The sequence below is a fragment of the Myiozetetes cayanensis genome, unplaced genomic scaffold (genome assembly GCF_022539395.1).
Source record: "Myiozetetes cayanensis isolate MyiCay16 unplaced genomic scaffold, myiCay2020 scf3, whole genome shotgun sequence".
In the NCBI taxonomy this organism is placed as follows: Eukaryota; Metazoa; Chordata; class Aves; order Passeriformes; family Tyrannidae; genus Myiozetetes; species Myiozetetes cayanensis.
Genome location: NW_026087521.1, coordinates 65,010,969 through 65,026,696, shown reverse-complemented (window position 1 = coordinate 65,026,696; position 15,728 = coordinate 65,010,969). Strand labels below are relative to the sequence as shown.

The window sequence follows — 15,728 nt, the reverse complement described above, 5'->3', positions numbered from 1 at the left end:
GCAAAGGATGATTTATATAGGTTTTTTAATCATGATGTAAAATATTGGTAATATTAACGATAGAGAAAATATGCTCTATTTTCTTGCACAGTACTGCATATATTACCTGTTCATATGATGTATTGCATCAATTATTTAAATTTCTCAACATGGCATTTGGAAAACTTTCTGAATAGTTTCAGAGAAAAGCACAATCCATTTTTAGCATATACTTATGCAAGTCCCTGGGACTCACCAGAATTGAGAGACATGGGGAGACAGGATTAATATGCAGATACACAAGTGCAGACAGTACTGCAGGTAGCTTTTGCTTCTGAAGCAAATTCTGAGTTTGTTCTCAGTGGTATCCATAATAACTAATAGCTTATCACAGCTAAGTAGTCCCTACTCGAAATTCTGTGCTTATGTTTCAGTTTTTGCAACAAGCTGTGGAGCACATCAATGAGCCACATCACGAGGCCTTCTCACGCCTTGAACTCACAGCTCTGTATCTTCCACTTACAAGAGATCTTCATGCTTGTTTTGCTTTTCGTGTTTTCCTTCAATTTAATTTGACAGCAAATTGAACATCAATTAGCGTGCATTTCAGAGAAGAGGTTTTATGCACTTGTAAGGTATCTGATTCCTTTCAATTACATCAGAGCATCTATGGAGCATGGGCTTTCTCTCCCTGTTTGTGTTTATAGGTGGCTTTAAGGAGAGGTGCCCTCATCTCCACTGGGCTGGCACGTTTTTACCAAAATACAAATGCAAACATAATGAATGTTAGAATGTGCTTTTGGATAAGCTCCAGAATGACAGAATGGAGTTCTGCATTCCTGAACTAAGTCCTGGTCCTTTGTGTCACCTTAATAATCTTTTTTTTATTTTTCTGTTCTTCTTTTCCTCATCCACAGAGTGAACACAGTGACATTTAACTGAGCTGGTTGGAGTTTCCTGAAGTTCCATGAGCTAACAGCAACAGAATGCCATTTTATTTTTTTTTCCCTCCTAATTACCACGAACAGCAGTTCCTTGGTCCAGCTCATGGCATGGATTTCAGAGACAGCGGTGCTGGCACAACAGAAGAGGCAGCGGGTCACCGTGAGAGCTGTAACAAAGCAGGAGCGGGGCAGAGGGGGAGGAAGGTGCACAGCCCCAGCGAGGGCTCATCGCCCCACGGGGAGAGAAGAAGGACCCAGCTCAATATTCATTCCCTTCTTTTGGTTGACCCAACCTAAGCATGGCTTGAAGCTTCTTACAGTCGTGGTACCCAAGCAAACAGTATAGGGAAAGATTAAAGGTAGCTTTGAAAAGAAAAGAGCGTGGAAGCTGAGTTTAAAAGGGGAATTAACTGGGTGCTTCAGGAGAGGGTGGGGTCAGAATTGCAGCGTGAGGCAGTTTCAGTCCGGTCTGAAGGGAAGGGTGAGAACCCAGTGCTGGGTGCTTATTTGAAGCAATGAGAGAGTGCAGCCTCTTCTTCCAAACCTTGAATTTGGATGGGGAAGGGTGGGGCAGAAAGAAGGGAAGGGTGCAGTTTCCAGAGGCTGCTGAGCAGGCAGAATACTGTGAGCAAGGTGAGTCATGAGGTTTAGGCAGCAGGAATTTCCTGCAGTGCTTAAGACATGCATGCGGAGGCAGGGGCTGGAGAAGGGAGCTCAGTGACCAAAGGCTTAGTTTTACAGAATCTCCAATGGTATCCCAGCAAGTGCAAGACAGGCCGTCACCTTTCCTGTACCTTAGGCCTGTTCATCTTTTCTTCTCTCTTTATAGGCCTTTCTTGCTGTTTTGAAGTGTTTTACTTGCATACTATACATCATAGTAGTATGCTGATCAAATTTAGGGAAAAAACTCAGGAAAACTGCCTTACACATATGAAATCTTCTGGGGATCTCACTTAACTGTCCTTGAAGAAAACCCCACAAAATAGCAAAATTGTTGTGACTTAGGGAAAGAAGAAGCTTCTTCCTTGGAGTTTGTTATTGATTCTGCTGTCAGTGTGAATGCCTGGCACCCTGGTGTTCCTGAGGTAAGAGAATAAAATCTCGATTTCTTCTCCCTGCTCTGCTGTGTCTGCAGGTTGGTTCTTCTTGCACTGGTGGGTAATGGTTCTGCTTGGAATTTTGTTTGTGAACAGGTTTCTACTGACTTTTTTATTTTTTTGAAATTTTGTACTTTGATGATTCCTCAGCACAAACGTCTGAGCAGAGAAAGCTCATTAACCAGTAATCATTGCTGCTTGCACTTGATTAGGACTTTACAGCACTCAAGGACCAAGCCTGGACACAAAATTTTGTGATTTTGAAAACCTGAGAGCAGGACAGCAAGATATTATCACAGAGTATTTCTTCAGTGACTGCCTGCTGCAGCAGTGACCCGTTTGGTACTGATCTCTTGCTTAAATGCCAAGTGATTTCTATCAGGCAGTGGAAATGTCCTGAGGTTTCCTCGCCTGACCCTCTCTGAATACACAAGTTACCTAATGAGCTGGCGTCCCTACCGCCCTGCTTAGGAGAGCGGGAAGTGGGAGGTCCGAATCGCCCTGCTCGGCTCTCGGTGCGGGAACATGAGGAGCCTTTGCGTGCACACACCGCCTTAAGAAACAGAGACTTGGGGGAGGGAAAAAAAAGGGCAGTGATCGGCTTGTGAGCACACAGTGGAGTGAATCTGGACAAGTTACACTAGGGTACATTCAGTTCTTTGCGGTGACTTCCCCCCCTTTCATCTCATAGTTTGTGAAAGGCGTGTTTTACGTATTTTTGGTTTCTCGTTACTTGATACCTCTCTGATTCTGCCCCTCGCTGCAGCAGAGAACTCCAGAAGGACATCAGTGGGTAGAAGAGTCATAGGAATTATTTCACCTACTGCCGTTTTCTGACTGAATCAAAGGCTGTCGTTTGTTTTTGAAACGTGACGCTTCGTGTTTGATTAGAGCAGTGACAGCAACACCCTCCGGGAGCCCCGCACCTTCCTCGGCGAGGAGCGAAGCACAGCACACGCTGTTCCCGGGAGGAAAGACAGGACAGCATGTAGAAGCTCAGGATTTGGTGACTATTTTGGTGGATTTAGTAGACCTGCTTTCCATATCTTACACAGATGAAACAGCATTACAGCTGTTCTTGCCTTTTTTCCTCTCTATTTTTTTAAGGCATTCTTACCACTTCCACTTTCTAGCTGAGGGTGGCTTCTAGAAATCTGAGAAAATTAACAAATTTTTGCTGTTGTTGGTTTCCTAAGTTTGTTATGCTCCTCTGCAGGTTAAAGATGTCATTGGTTTGATTGAGAGGATCAACCTTTGTCACTCTTTCAGTGCTGTGGCATCTGTTTTGATGCTGCTACACCACGGGTTGTTCTTGTTGCTGAAAACAACTACTAAGTCTGCTGATGGGCTGGGAGCCATCTCCAGCTATGCAAATGCAGGTCTTAGGAGGACCTTTTCCAGATTTTAATCTTACACGGTTAACTTCTCCTGGAATCTAGGATCTCTGGGGATATGCCAGAGATGCCTGCTGGAACTTGAATTGGTCATGTTCTTCCCAGTGTGCAGAAGGCACGATGTTTTTCTGGACTGAGTTGTGGTTCTGTGTTTTGTTGTTCGTTTTTAAATTAAACTACCACAGCGTCATGATTTTGGTTTTAAATGTGGCAAGCTCTGTAAGAGCTGGGTAAAGATTGACAGATGTATGACATTTACAATTCACGTGGAATAGCATTTTATGCTTTCAGTTGCCCTCTTCATCCCTCCAATAATTTGTCAAATTACCTGATTTTATCTATGTGTTCAGATTCTACCCATCTTCCTGTTCTACTGCAAATCCCCATCCTATAAACTTTTTCTAATCACTTCCACGTTATGCTTTATCAAATGCTTTCTTGATGTCTGTGTACACAAGGCTCTTCTCAAAAAGTCTGTCACATTAGTCTGGCATGATCTACCTTTTGTAAACTTTACTCTGTTTTACATTATTATTAAAATTAATTTTCAGACTCTGTCCTGAAGTCTTGTACATGACTGACAGGCATTCTGTTGAGTTATCCTTCACCTTTCCCCTTCTAGACATACACCGATGGTTTCTTCCTTTTCAGGAGGAATCTCCAGAAGTGAGTTTAGGTTTGAGAGGGAAAAAAATGAACAAATCTCCACAGTTTTAGTACATTAAACTCTATGGCTTTAATTTTGTTTAAATTAAGTAATCCAGTCATTTCGATTGGATATCGGGAAGAAATTCCTCACTGTGAGGGTGGTGAGGCACTGGCACAGGCTGGCCAGAGAAGCTGTGGCTGCCCCATCCCTGAACGCGTTCAAGGCCAGGTTGGACGGGGCTTGGAGCAACCTGGGATAGTGGAAGGTGTCCGTGCCCGTGGCAGGGGGGTTGGAACTTCCAACCCAAACCATCCCATGACTCTGAGATGTTTCACCCTCCCTTTGGTCACACAGCCTGTGCCGGTACCAGCGAGCCCCTGCTCTGCCAGGGGGTGTTTAGGGCCAGTTTGTCCGAGTTTGTTCTCTCCCCTCACGGCACAGCGCGGCCGCTTTCCCCATTCCTGTTCGTCAGTACCACGGAAACCCTTCTCCTGGCACCTCTGTGCCTCAGCCAGCACATTCCCCTTGGCCATTCCCCCCGGTAGTTTCGCACCGTGACCGCGCAGCTCCGGTTCTCCCTTTCCAGAGAGCTCCTTGTTCCCTCCTTCCCCCTCAGTGCCGTGAGGGCTCCGGGATGGCGGGGCCGGCACTGCCACGGGGGGTCTGCCGGACCCGCTGCCCCCTCCCTGCGGCAGCCTGAGCGCGCCCAGCTCCCGGGAATTACAGACGGGAGTGCTAACGTCCTGCTGGGGGACGCTGTGGGGTTTGTCCTGGAGCGGGACCGGGGGAGCCTCGTCCCGCGGGATTCCCGCTTCCCCCGGGGGCGGTCAGTGGGGATGACGCGATTCCAGCGGAGCGCCGGGATCCCCCCGAAGTTGAGGCCAGGATCCCTGGGGGATTCAAGCCAAGATCCCTCAGGATTCAGGCCGGGATGCCCGGGGGTTTCAGGCTGTGATTCCCGGGGATTCAAGGCGGGATCCTAGGGCTATTCAAGCCGAGATCCCCGGGGATTCCAGCCGGGATCCTTGGGCTACTCAGGCCGAGATCCCTGGCTTTTCCAGCCAGGATCCCTGAGGATTCCAGCCCCGTGTCGCCCTCCCCGCCACTCTGCCTCCCCCTCCCCCTCCCCGTTCCGTGCCGGGGGCGGTGGCCACCGCTCCGCCCTCCGCGCGCTGTTTGTCCCCGGGCGCGCTCCGTAGCGCGTGCGGCGGCGGCTGCACGAGCCGGGCCCCGCCCCCTCCCCGCCCGGCCCCGCCCCTCCGCTGCCGTTGCGGGTGCGCGAGGGCGGGCGCGGGAGCGCGCACCGGGGGCCGCGCGCGGGCGCGCGCACGGGGCTCTCTCTCTCGCGCGCGCGCACGCCCCCGCGGCGCGCGGAGCGACTGGCAGGCGCCATGGCGGCCGCTCGCTGCAGCGACATGGCGGAGCCGCGCCGGCCGCGCGGGCAGGGAGAGCCGGAGCCGGAGGGGCCGGGGGAGGTGGCGGCGGCCGCCGCCGGCGCGGCTGGGTCCTCGTCCTCGCCGCCGCCGCCCTCGTCGTCGGCCGCGGCGGAGCCAGAGCCGCCGCTGCTGCTGCTGAACGGCGAGGCGGAGAGCATGTCGGAGCCCAGCCCGGAGAGCGCCAGCCAGGCCGGGGACGGGGAGGACGAGGACGAGGAGGAGGAGGAGGAAGAGGAGGAGGAGGAGGAGGAGGAGGAGGGCGGCGAGGAGGAGGAGAGCAGCCTGGTGGGCAGCAGCAGCAGCAGCACGAGCAGCGGCTGCTGCAGCGACGAGACCCGCTCGCCGAGCCCCGGCGGCGGCAGCGAGGCCGACGCCAAGGAGGAGCCCAAGGGCCCCCGGGGCAGCCAGGGGGACGGTCCGGGCCGCGGCGGCGGCGGCTCCAGCTCCTCCAGCAGCGTGTCCAGCGGCGGCGACGAGGGGTACGGCACCGGCCCCGGCACGGGCGGCGGCAGCAGCTGCGGCAGCGCCACGTCGGGCGGGCGGCGGGGCAGCCTGGAGATGTCCTCGGACGGGGAGCCCCTCAGCCGCATGGACTCGGAGGACAGGTCAGTGCCCGGCGCCCGTCCCCGCCCGCGGGGGGGTCGCGGCAGCCACAGGTTTGTTTCTTCGGCCAAGTTGTGCCGGGCCCCCCCACCCTGCTCCGCGGGCCCCCCGGCACAGCCCGGCCCTGCCCGGGGAGGAGGGGGCGCTCCCCCGGCCCGAGAGCCCCGGGTGGCCCCGCCGGGCGCTGCCTCCTCCCGCCACCTCTGCCCTGCGGGTCTTTCTCAGACGGTGTTTTCGGGTTTCCTCAGGGCTGTGTCCTGGCGTGTGTGGGGTGTACTGAGGCTTCGGAATGGGAAATGCGTTCTGTGGATGCGGTTCTACCTGTGGCCGCAACAGGGGCTCTGCTCTACAGGCAGAAAGCCGATGGTCGCGTCTTAAGGCGTAAGGGGGAAAAAGAATCTAGTTTGCTAACATAAAAAAGGGAGACCAGCCCTTCTGTATTACGTGTGCACAAGTAACAGACAAGCATAGCAGTAAGCGAGGCTTTGGAGGCTCAAAGTCGTCTTTGAGTTCTGAAATAGTAAACGTGAAGGTTAGTTCTTAAGATTTTTTGTGTTAAAGCTACACATCCCGTTTTACCCAGATTTTAGCTTGGATTCTTGTGGAAAGGCACCACCAAATTCTCAGGCGTGGTTGGATATTCCACCTTTCAGGTCTGTTTCAGCCTCCTAAGTCAAGCATTTCCAAGAACATGGCTTGTGTAGTTCTTGCATGTTGTGTGCAACAGTTTAATTGAAAAGCTGAAAATAGGATGGAAAATGGTCATAAGAACAGCCTTACAGTGCTGTACGTCCCTTTACTAATTAGTCCCTTCAAATAGTTTAAGAAACTCGTACAATTTTTCCGTTTGTTTAGCAAAAAAAGTATCAGACTTCCCTGCTGGAGTTATATTTAAGTAACAATTACAGTTTTATTTGTACTTTCTTAAGATCGTTTATTTAATTGTTAAGTGTGAAGAATTATGTGGTTTGGTCCAGAAACATACTTTGAATATATGTCAGATCAAAATCTGTGTAACTACACAAATACCCATATTTCAGAAGTGGGGCATGACTAGATCTGACCTCGAGGCTTAAAACCAACCAACCAAAACCCCGTGTGAGTCAGTTCTCCAAAATCACGTAATTGACCTAAAAGTCTTAAGAAAAAAATTCATTTCTTTGGTCTCCATCTGCCTTTTGAGACTCGTTGAAGTCACATTTTCTTTCTTCCAAACTTGTGCAAGATGGAAAGGGGATGTGGATGTTGATGTTTGTTTGTTGGTGGTCAGAAGCTGAGATTTTATGTGAAATTGAGTAAGTCTGGGAGTAGACTTCTGGAAAAACAACAGGTACATAAAGGCATTTTAAGATTCTTGTTTTTAGTGGAATTGCAGTCTGAATCTCACCCTGATCTTATCCAAGTGTGTGTCAGTTTGTGGGTTGAGGAAATAACGGAAATAACTCGCAGGGGTTTTCTGGAAGTAGTGTCACCGTGCCTTGTGCGCTCCAGAGCCGCTGTGCTACTTTCTTTCTCTGTCATTGTTCTCGTGGGTCTCTTGCTGTAGTCACACGGTTAAATCCACGTGTGTGCCCATCGTTCCTTCTTCCCTGCACCATCGGTACGGGCTCAGTTTCAGGAGCGGGACTGTTTGTGTTTAGTGGTTTAAATGAGGATTGTGCCCTGTTTTTAATCTTTGCAAAGTTTTGTCTTGAACTTGGGGTGCTGAGAGGGCATTTTGTGCCGTAATTTCAAAGCCTGCTTGTTGAGTTGGTTAGGAAAAGAACAATGGTACCAGGAGTGCCACTTGTTATTCCTGGGGATGGAAAATTTCCTTTGGTGTGTGCTCTTTGCTGCAGTGTTTTAGAATGCTTTATTATTTCTGTCACATGTAGTCCAGCAAGTCTCTTGCTTGACATAGTGATCCAAATGATTGCTGCTGCTTGGAAGGCAGCCACAGCATTATCCTGTGCCTCTCAGATGATCAGAGTGTTGTAAAAGGTAGGGGATGAGCTAGAGAGTATGTGAGTTGGAATGGTGAAATACCAGGGAAGAGCTGGGAACAGTTTAGTCTTAAAGCTGGAGGTACAAGTTTATGATAATATATATTGAAATCCTGAAAGACTTAATCGTTCATTGATTTGGTCACCTCTGCATTAAAATGGGAGTTCTGTAACTATTAAGAGAATGATACTTTATCTGTTAAGTGATGTTTTATATAAAATAATCTATTGAACAGTACTTCATGACCTTTGCTGACTACCTGTGTCTCTTAAGTCCTGAGGAACTTGGTGTCTTGAATCTGAGTGTTGTAAAGTAAGATTACCTGGAAGAGGGAAGAGAGAGAAAAGGAAAGAGGTAGAACGAACAGGGTTGATTTTGCAATCCGTGGGTTTAGCAGGAGGAAGGTGGTGGAAGGGTGTACTTGGTAAAGACTCTGCTGTTGTAGGCAGGTTTGGTAGCATCGAGATCATGCCCCTGGGCTTGGGATTTTTTTTTTCTTGTTTTCTCTTCAGAAAATTTGAATGAATAAGAGGGTGTGGTAAGAGGGCCTGAATTCCATGAGTGATCAAATTCCCATTTCCCTATGTATGTTCTTTATTGTTTTCCACAGTATGTTATCTCTGATTTTTGGCTTAGTGGTATCAAGTATAAAATACAAATATTATAAATTATAATATTTTAAATATAATATAATATTATAAAATAAAATATAGCTGAAGAGGAAAATCTTGCATATGATCAAAATCTAACTACACTACTGTTCAGAAACTTCTATTATTAACATTTTAATGTATTTTAAGAGTATCTGCTAATAGAATAAATAATTGGAGGCATTACTGTAGGAAATTTGTAAGTATTTATAAGAAAATGAGAAACAAATATAATGATGACCATCAACACCCTGAAATTTAGAGTGAATTTTAACATTCCATTTCCATGCACACAGACTTTGTATTTTTAAAAAACAGGCTTATTTTCCCTGCCAAAAAACCCCAGAATCAAAAAAGCAAAACCCAGAGTGATACCTGGGATAAATTACCAACTCAGAGGGAGAGTTCAGTGCAGTAACTCCAGGACTGGTTGATCTGTAACCATTCAATTTTTTATTTCCTGGGAACTGTGCTAAGTTCCCACTACTGTGCAGAAGTTTGTGTAGGACTTTCCGAGCAAGCTGGCTGAGTAATAATAGTCTGCATTCAAGTCTAGTTATCCTCTGGATTTACAGTTAGAACAAAGACTATTATCAGCATGTGAATGCTGGTCATTTTCTTGTGCCTTTCCCTAATTTGAGACATGTGCTGAAAGGATGGATGTGTCCCTCCAGGGTCCTCTTGAGCTGCTAGTCTTACTGCAGTGCTGAGAAACATTTGATAGGACTTTAAAAGAAGAAATAATGGATCAGTTAACTTGTAAACACAGTGTTTGAGTTTCACGTTGGGCCACAGGTACTGAAGCTGGACATAAGCAGATGCAGGATTTGGGTAGAAATCAGCTGAGGTGAATGCAGTGGAGATGCATCTGCAGCTCACTGATGTGTTATTGCTGAACTGGGATATTTTCTTACAAACACTTAGTGTTAGATTACTGAAATAATTTAATTATTGTTTCCTGGAAGGTTTATTATGGAAGTATATTTAAATCAGAAATCGTATAATCAGATTTTGTTTGATTCAGAAAACTGGTAGATCTTGCTATTTTAAGAATTTGTTGAGCGGAAATATAAGTAGTAAAGCTTTATGAAGGGTTTTTGGTTCACACTTGTACATTTGTCTTGTATCTTTGTACTCTCACCCAGAAGTTATCCCTGATTTTCTGCTCTTGCATCATCTTTACCCTCCTTAGCAGTTCATCCTTTGCTCCCTACTCTTACAGACCGGGCAAGGAGCACTGTAAAAGAACATTTTAGCTGCAGGTTTCAGCTGTTTTGCTGACTGATACCAAAGTGCTGATTGACTTGCTGGTAGGCCAAGTGTAACAGGTTGTCTTCGGACCTTATGTAGTGATCTTTCCCTCATGCACGGCACTAATTAATGCCCATCTTTGTCACAGAGTGGGCAATTTTCATGTAACTTGTAAAGTTTTATTTTCCTTTTTTGTTTGGGGTTTTTCTTGGGGTTGGGCTTTTTTTTCATATTTATTGTTATTCACCAAGACAAACAGTTATTGTGGGTTACTGACTCAAGGAATAGTCAGTAATACTCAAAGAAAATATCCTAACCACATTAGACTTGCAGAATACTTCTAGAAATGTTGTTATTCTGTTCCTGTTTAATAGGTGGGTAGTTTTGAAACCACACATTTCAGAAAAGTTTTTCACTAATAAACCTTTTTGTACTTCAGATTGTCAGGTTTGTTCACTTCACTGAGTGGAATGGGGCTGTGTGAAACTAACAACTTGAAAAATAAGAAATCTGGACGTAAAAAACACAGTTTCTGGTCTGATTCTTTTTAACCTCGTTTAAAATGGAGGCCTTCTCAGCCTTTAAGATGTATGCTGATTTGAAAATGTTAGTTGTTTCAAGTTTTAATTACAGTCTTTATCTAGCTTTTGAAGTCTTAAAAGTGAAGAATTTTCGAGACTGACTCAACAGCGGCATGTGAGCTGCATGAGTGATGTTTATGAAGGCAGAATAGTAAATTTGTAATATAATCAGGAAGGCATGTGGTACTAATAGGTGTGCTTCATGTGTCCATGTGACCAGATTAAAAAGTGCTTCAGGCCTCTCTGTGCTGCACAGTCTCACTTGTTCCTATCCAGGAAGTGAAGAATCATTCATTAGCACTTGTGGCAAGGTGGTTAAGTCGTTAATTTTTTTTTTTTTTAGAGTGTGTGTAATATTGCCATGTCAGAGTGAGCTGTACAGAATTTCATCCGAGTTTCCAAAATTCTGCTGAAAAAGATATTTTCAGCATTTCTGACTGCATTTATTGCTGCAGTTGTTTGCTTTCAAATTGCAAAATAAACCCCTTGTTTCTGTAATGGTTATGTTCAGGCCTTTCTGGCACTGGAGAAAATAGCTTTTGATGGGAAGACAAAACAGCCCAGATATTTTGTATGGCGAGTATCTTTATTGCTAAAGCTGTTGGTTGGTATAATTGAGTGGTTAACATGAGGTCTTTTTGTGAACTAGATGAAAGAGCTTGGTATAATGAGCTGTTATAGTTATTGTAGTAAGATGTAAATATACTTCATAGAATTTGAGAAAAACATTTTCCTATTCAGTGTGAGAGAGAAATGGTTTTGCTTTTATGTTGGGTTTGTACATCCACACAGGTCTGTGTGCATTTTGTGTAGGTTTGTGACATCATCGAGTCTGGTAACTTCAAAATACAAGGTTTGATTGGTGGGTTTTTTCAGGGAATTTCCCAGGCAGTAGTGGAAAAAACCTGTCTGAGTATTTTTTCTTTTTCCCCCTCTTTTACTTTTCAGAGGAGTTAAGCAGGGTGTTACGTGCAGCCTGAGCAGCCTTTTGGCAGAGATGTGATATCATGCATTTGTGGAACTGGTCACAGATAAAACTAACACTCTTGAATGATGCAGTGGAAATGTTCTGTCACTCTTACCACAGCTTGCCAGTACCTTTAATATATTTACATAATTTTTGGAAACCCCTGCCCAGTTGGAGAGTAACAACAGGGGAATGAGCAGCGTGGAGAGTGAGCCTGGAAGAACTATGGAAGTAGGACCCACTGCATTGGGGGAGTTGTAGAGCAGTCTGCTGTTTGGGTGGGAAAGTGAGTACATGGACTAGAAGGGAGCAGATGGAGCTGTTGAGATGGGAATAGAGGTTTCTGGCAGGGGGATGACGTGAGGTACACGCAGAAGACTTTCGCTGTGATGGGGAATGAGGTACGTCTGATAGCCTGAGGAGAAAACGAGAACTTGACCCAAAGGAAGTGAAAAATTGGTCCCTCCTGTAACAGAGCCAAGTAATTGCAGGGAATCCTTGAAACAGGTGGGAATGTAATCTCCAGTTGTGCAGGAGAAGGGAACAGAAGAGGGTAAAGAACTTCTTTGTATGAACAGTGAGTTTTATTCACTCCTCCAGTTGCTGTTAAAGAAATACAGTGGCATAGCTTGCAGAAATACAAAAGTGGTAGTTCTGTATTGTTTGAGGTAGAGGTTTCTTTGGTTCCATGTAACTGGTTACGTTTTATAGCTTTGTATGTGTTGTATTTTTGAAGTTGTTCACTTTGAATATGAATGTGTTCAAGTAAATTTGTTTTAGAAAATGAAATATAAATATTCCATGTTATGCTTGCTGTTTGTCATTGGTTTTTGTGATATGCTAAGATAGTGATTACAGTTCTCAGACTGTGGTTTTGCAGCATTAAAAAACAACAAATAATTGGGGAAAAAATATGAAGCCTCTCACTTGTGTTACTGATGTACTTTATTCCCTTAACCATGGGAAAATACAAAAAAGAACTGGGATTTCTTTTCCCCTATCTAATTTTCTTCTCTATACTAGAATTTAAGTTCTTAAATAAATTGTGCTGAACTTCAGTTGCTAATGTTTAATGGATACTTTCTTTAATATTGGGTTGCTTAAGGTGTATGCCAAGGTATTTGATAGTGAGAGAAAAGCAAAAGATTTGTTATGATCTCAAAAGTCCTGTTATTATCCTGCTGCACTGTAGGGGAGTGGTGTAATTCAAATAGCTTGTGTAGGGTCAGAGGAAGAAAAATGCACCTAAGTTGTTGTTTGCGTTGAGAGACTTGCAAAAACCAAGATGAATGAAAAAAAACTTAGATGTGCAAAGAAAATATTTTCAGTGTATGCAGAGCAAAGAGTGAAATGTAAATTTTTGTTTTCCTTTGAAATAAAATGACTTTTGACATGTCTTTAAGTAGACTTTCCTAGGCTAACTTGCATGCTAAGTTATAGATTAGACAAATGATAGAAAAGGAAGGTAATTCGGTGTCCAGCAGAACAGAAATGAGACCTTAATTTATGACCTTTCTATTATGAATTGAGCCAATTAGTGCAGTTTTTCTTTGCAGGCTTCTCTGCTTTTGATGCCTGGTTAATACTTGAAGTAGCAACTATTCACTGGGGTATAAATAGGCAAAGCTGCTACTTTATACAATGCTATCCTAGCTGTTTTCCAAGTATTTTCCTAACTACTACCCTAGTAGTTTTATTCTGTATTAAGTTGTACCTAACATGGTGATGACTAAAACTAGAGGTTTTTTTTTAGGTTTCCTCTGTGTGTTTTACATCTCTCTGTGGTCATTTTGTCTTCTGCTCGTTTTCTCTGTTGTGTTCTGGGGGTGAGGGAAGGTATCCTGAGGTTGGGAGAATGAGAGGTTAATAGTTACAGCGGTGTCAAGGAAATTTCACCCACACCTGGAGGCTGTTCCCTTCTAGTGCTGATTAGGCTACTTCATACTGATTATAGTTCTTGGAATGAGGAGGAAGCATTGTCAAAAAACCAAATTATTTCTGGTGGTTCTTTGAATGAATGTGTTTCTTCTCTGCTTTTCTTCAGCTATTCTAGTAAGTGTAGTCTTTTATCATTTTCAATTATGAACCACTTGTTGCTGTTCCCTGACTTTGCAGGGAGATGATGAAGTTGAAGGTAACGAGGTTCCTAGAAATGAAAGTCAGTTTTATTTGTATCTTTAAGGCAGAATCGCTTACGGTTTCTTGATTTGTATAATCCTTTTTCACATGTAGTCTTTGTGCTGTCATATCACAAGGGCATGTATGTTTAACCTGCTCTGTTTTCTCATTTCTCCTCGAATATTTTGGCATCCTTTTTTTTTTTTTTTTGCATTGCCTGTTCTTCTGTGTGCCACAAATTGTGCTAAAAAATTGTGTGAGAACCTGGATTTGTGTTATGTAAGTGTGAATGAGCCCAGATATTCTAGGGCTAGCAATCTAAATAATCAAAGTAAGTGATCCAGAAGAGTGGAAAAAGCTCTAGAGGTGGTGAATCATAACACACTTTCTCAGTCTTGTTTTGTTTCCTGTGCATGTTTGTTATTTTAAGTTCCTTCGATTTCTCTATCTCAAAGAGCCTTCCTATCTTCCTTGGTTTAATATTATCAGTGTGAGTGTTTGCAGCCTTGTTCCCTTTTCTAGGTATTTATACTTTATCTAGACGTAACTTTACTCTAAAATAAGCTGCTGCTTCAAAAAGAATTTCAAAACAAGTTTTTTATGTTACCACTTGTCACGCTGTATAAAATTCTCTCCCTCAACTGCTTTATTTTCCACTGTGTTGATTTCTTAGTAGTCATATAACAATATGTATATTCAGTAGAGTTTTGCACTTTTGTTTTTAAGATGAATTTTAAGATGAAGTACTTTTTGAGTCTTGTTCATATTGGGAAATTTCTGTTAGAATAACTTAATCTGTCTAAAGCATAGATTTGATAGGTTTGATTTCCAAAAAAAAGAAAATAAAAAAAGGCATTAAGTGATTCAGAAGCACAGCTACTTCCAAGTGAGTGGGTGCTCTCTTCAGTCATCCAGTCCTGGAAATCATGGTCTTTTTTTCTTGATGTAGAAAGTTGCTTTAATGTAACTTTTACTTACCTAAAGGTGTCAAAAGCCTAAAGGTGCTTCTGGAAAATGTTAGACCACCAAACATGGCTGTTTTTCTTTGCTATCCCTCTGAACTTTTTAGTATTCTGTCTCTTACTTCCCAGGTTGATTCTCCCTTGTGTTCATTAAGGAAATTGTCTGACACAGCCAGTTTTTGCCTGTCCTAATTTGCCTCCCTTTCCTCCGAAGAGCCACAGTCAGTTGTGTGGTCTGTCTTTTGGGGGTGTAATGTGCAAGAGCAGATGTGAACAGAAGGTACTGCCTTCAAAACACACTGGTGGACTTTCACTTCGCGTAGTTCTGGCTTATTCTTTTGATCCAGGTATTCTCTTTTCTTGTTGCCATGTGAATTATCTTTCTCTTTGGCAGCCATTTAGTGTTCTGCAGTCTGTTTTTGTTCTGAGTTCGTTTTGATGGTGGTTTACCTGTGTACACGGGGTTTTTTTGTACCGGTTGTAGGTTTTCCTGAATTCAGAAACTGATCATTATCAGTCATTATTTTGGATGTTTTCTATTTAAATTAAAGACAAATTTTTTTTTTCCCCAGCAAAATCATAAAAAAAGAAGCCTTAGAAATACAGGTTGCTGAAGTTACTTTCTGTCTACTTTGAAGATTCTCTCTGTGTTGTTGCTAGTTAGATGAAAAGAAACAGAGAGAGCTTTAAAGCATTATGGCATTTCCATACCACAGTCAAACTGCATACATTAAAATAAGACAAACTATTTTGCTTGTGAAACATAAAAGTTTGGTATGGGGAATTAAATTGATAAGTAATCATTGAAATTTAGTGGCAGGAGTTTATCTGTTACCAATCTAGATGTATGATAAAATACCAAATTTACCAGATATGGGCAGAGGAACAAAATAAGATCAGGCAAATATCAAACTTTTCTGCTCTGTTGTTGGCTTATGGTGGTTGCTCATGTTTTATGAACCGTCTTTTTCTTAGGATCTATTTTAATCTCACTTTTAAATTGGCATGATCATTTGGAGAGCATAAAGCAAGTATTAATTTAAATCTGCTTGGACACGGGTGTACAGCTGCCTTGAGCACTGCATTTCATTGCATCCTGGTACCCCACTGCAGG

At 44.0% G+C, this 15,728-nt stretch overlaps 1 protein-coding gene across 3 annotated transcripts in view; it reads left to right on the top strand.

Moving 5' to 3' along the window:
* Positions 1-5,448: 5,448 nt before the first annotated feature.
* The window catches only part of AEBP2 (AE binding protein 2), a 45,830-nt gene continuing 35,550 nt past the window's right edge, over positions 5,449-15,728 (top strand). For all 3 annotated transcript variants that reach the window (XM_050324644.1, XM_050324643.1, XM_050324642.1), the window contains exon 1: positions 5,449-6,104. In XM_050324644.1, the coding sequence (XP_050180601.1) occupies positions 5,455-6,104 (650 nt within the window). In that variant the 5' untranslated portion in view covers positions 5,449-5,454. The remainder of the gene's footprint in view (positions 6,105-15,728) is intronic.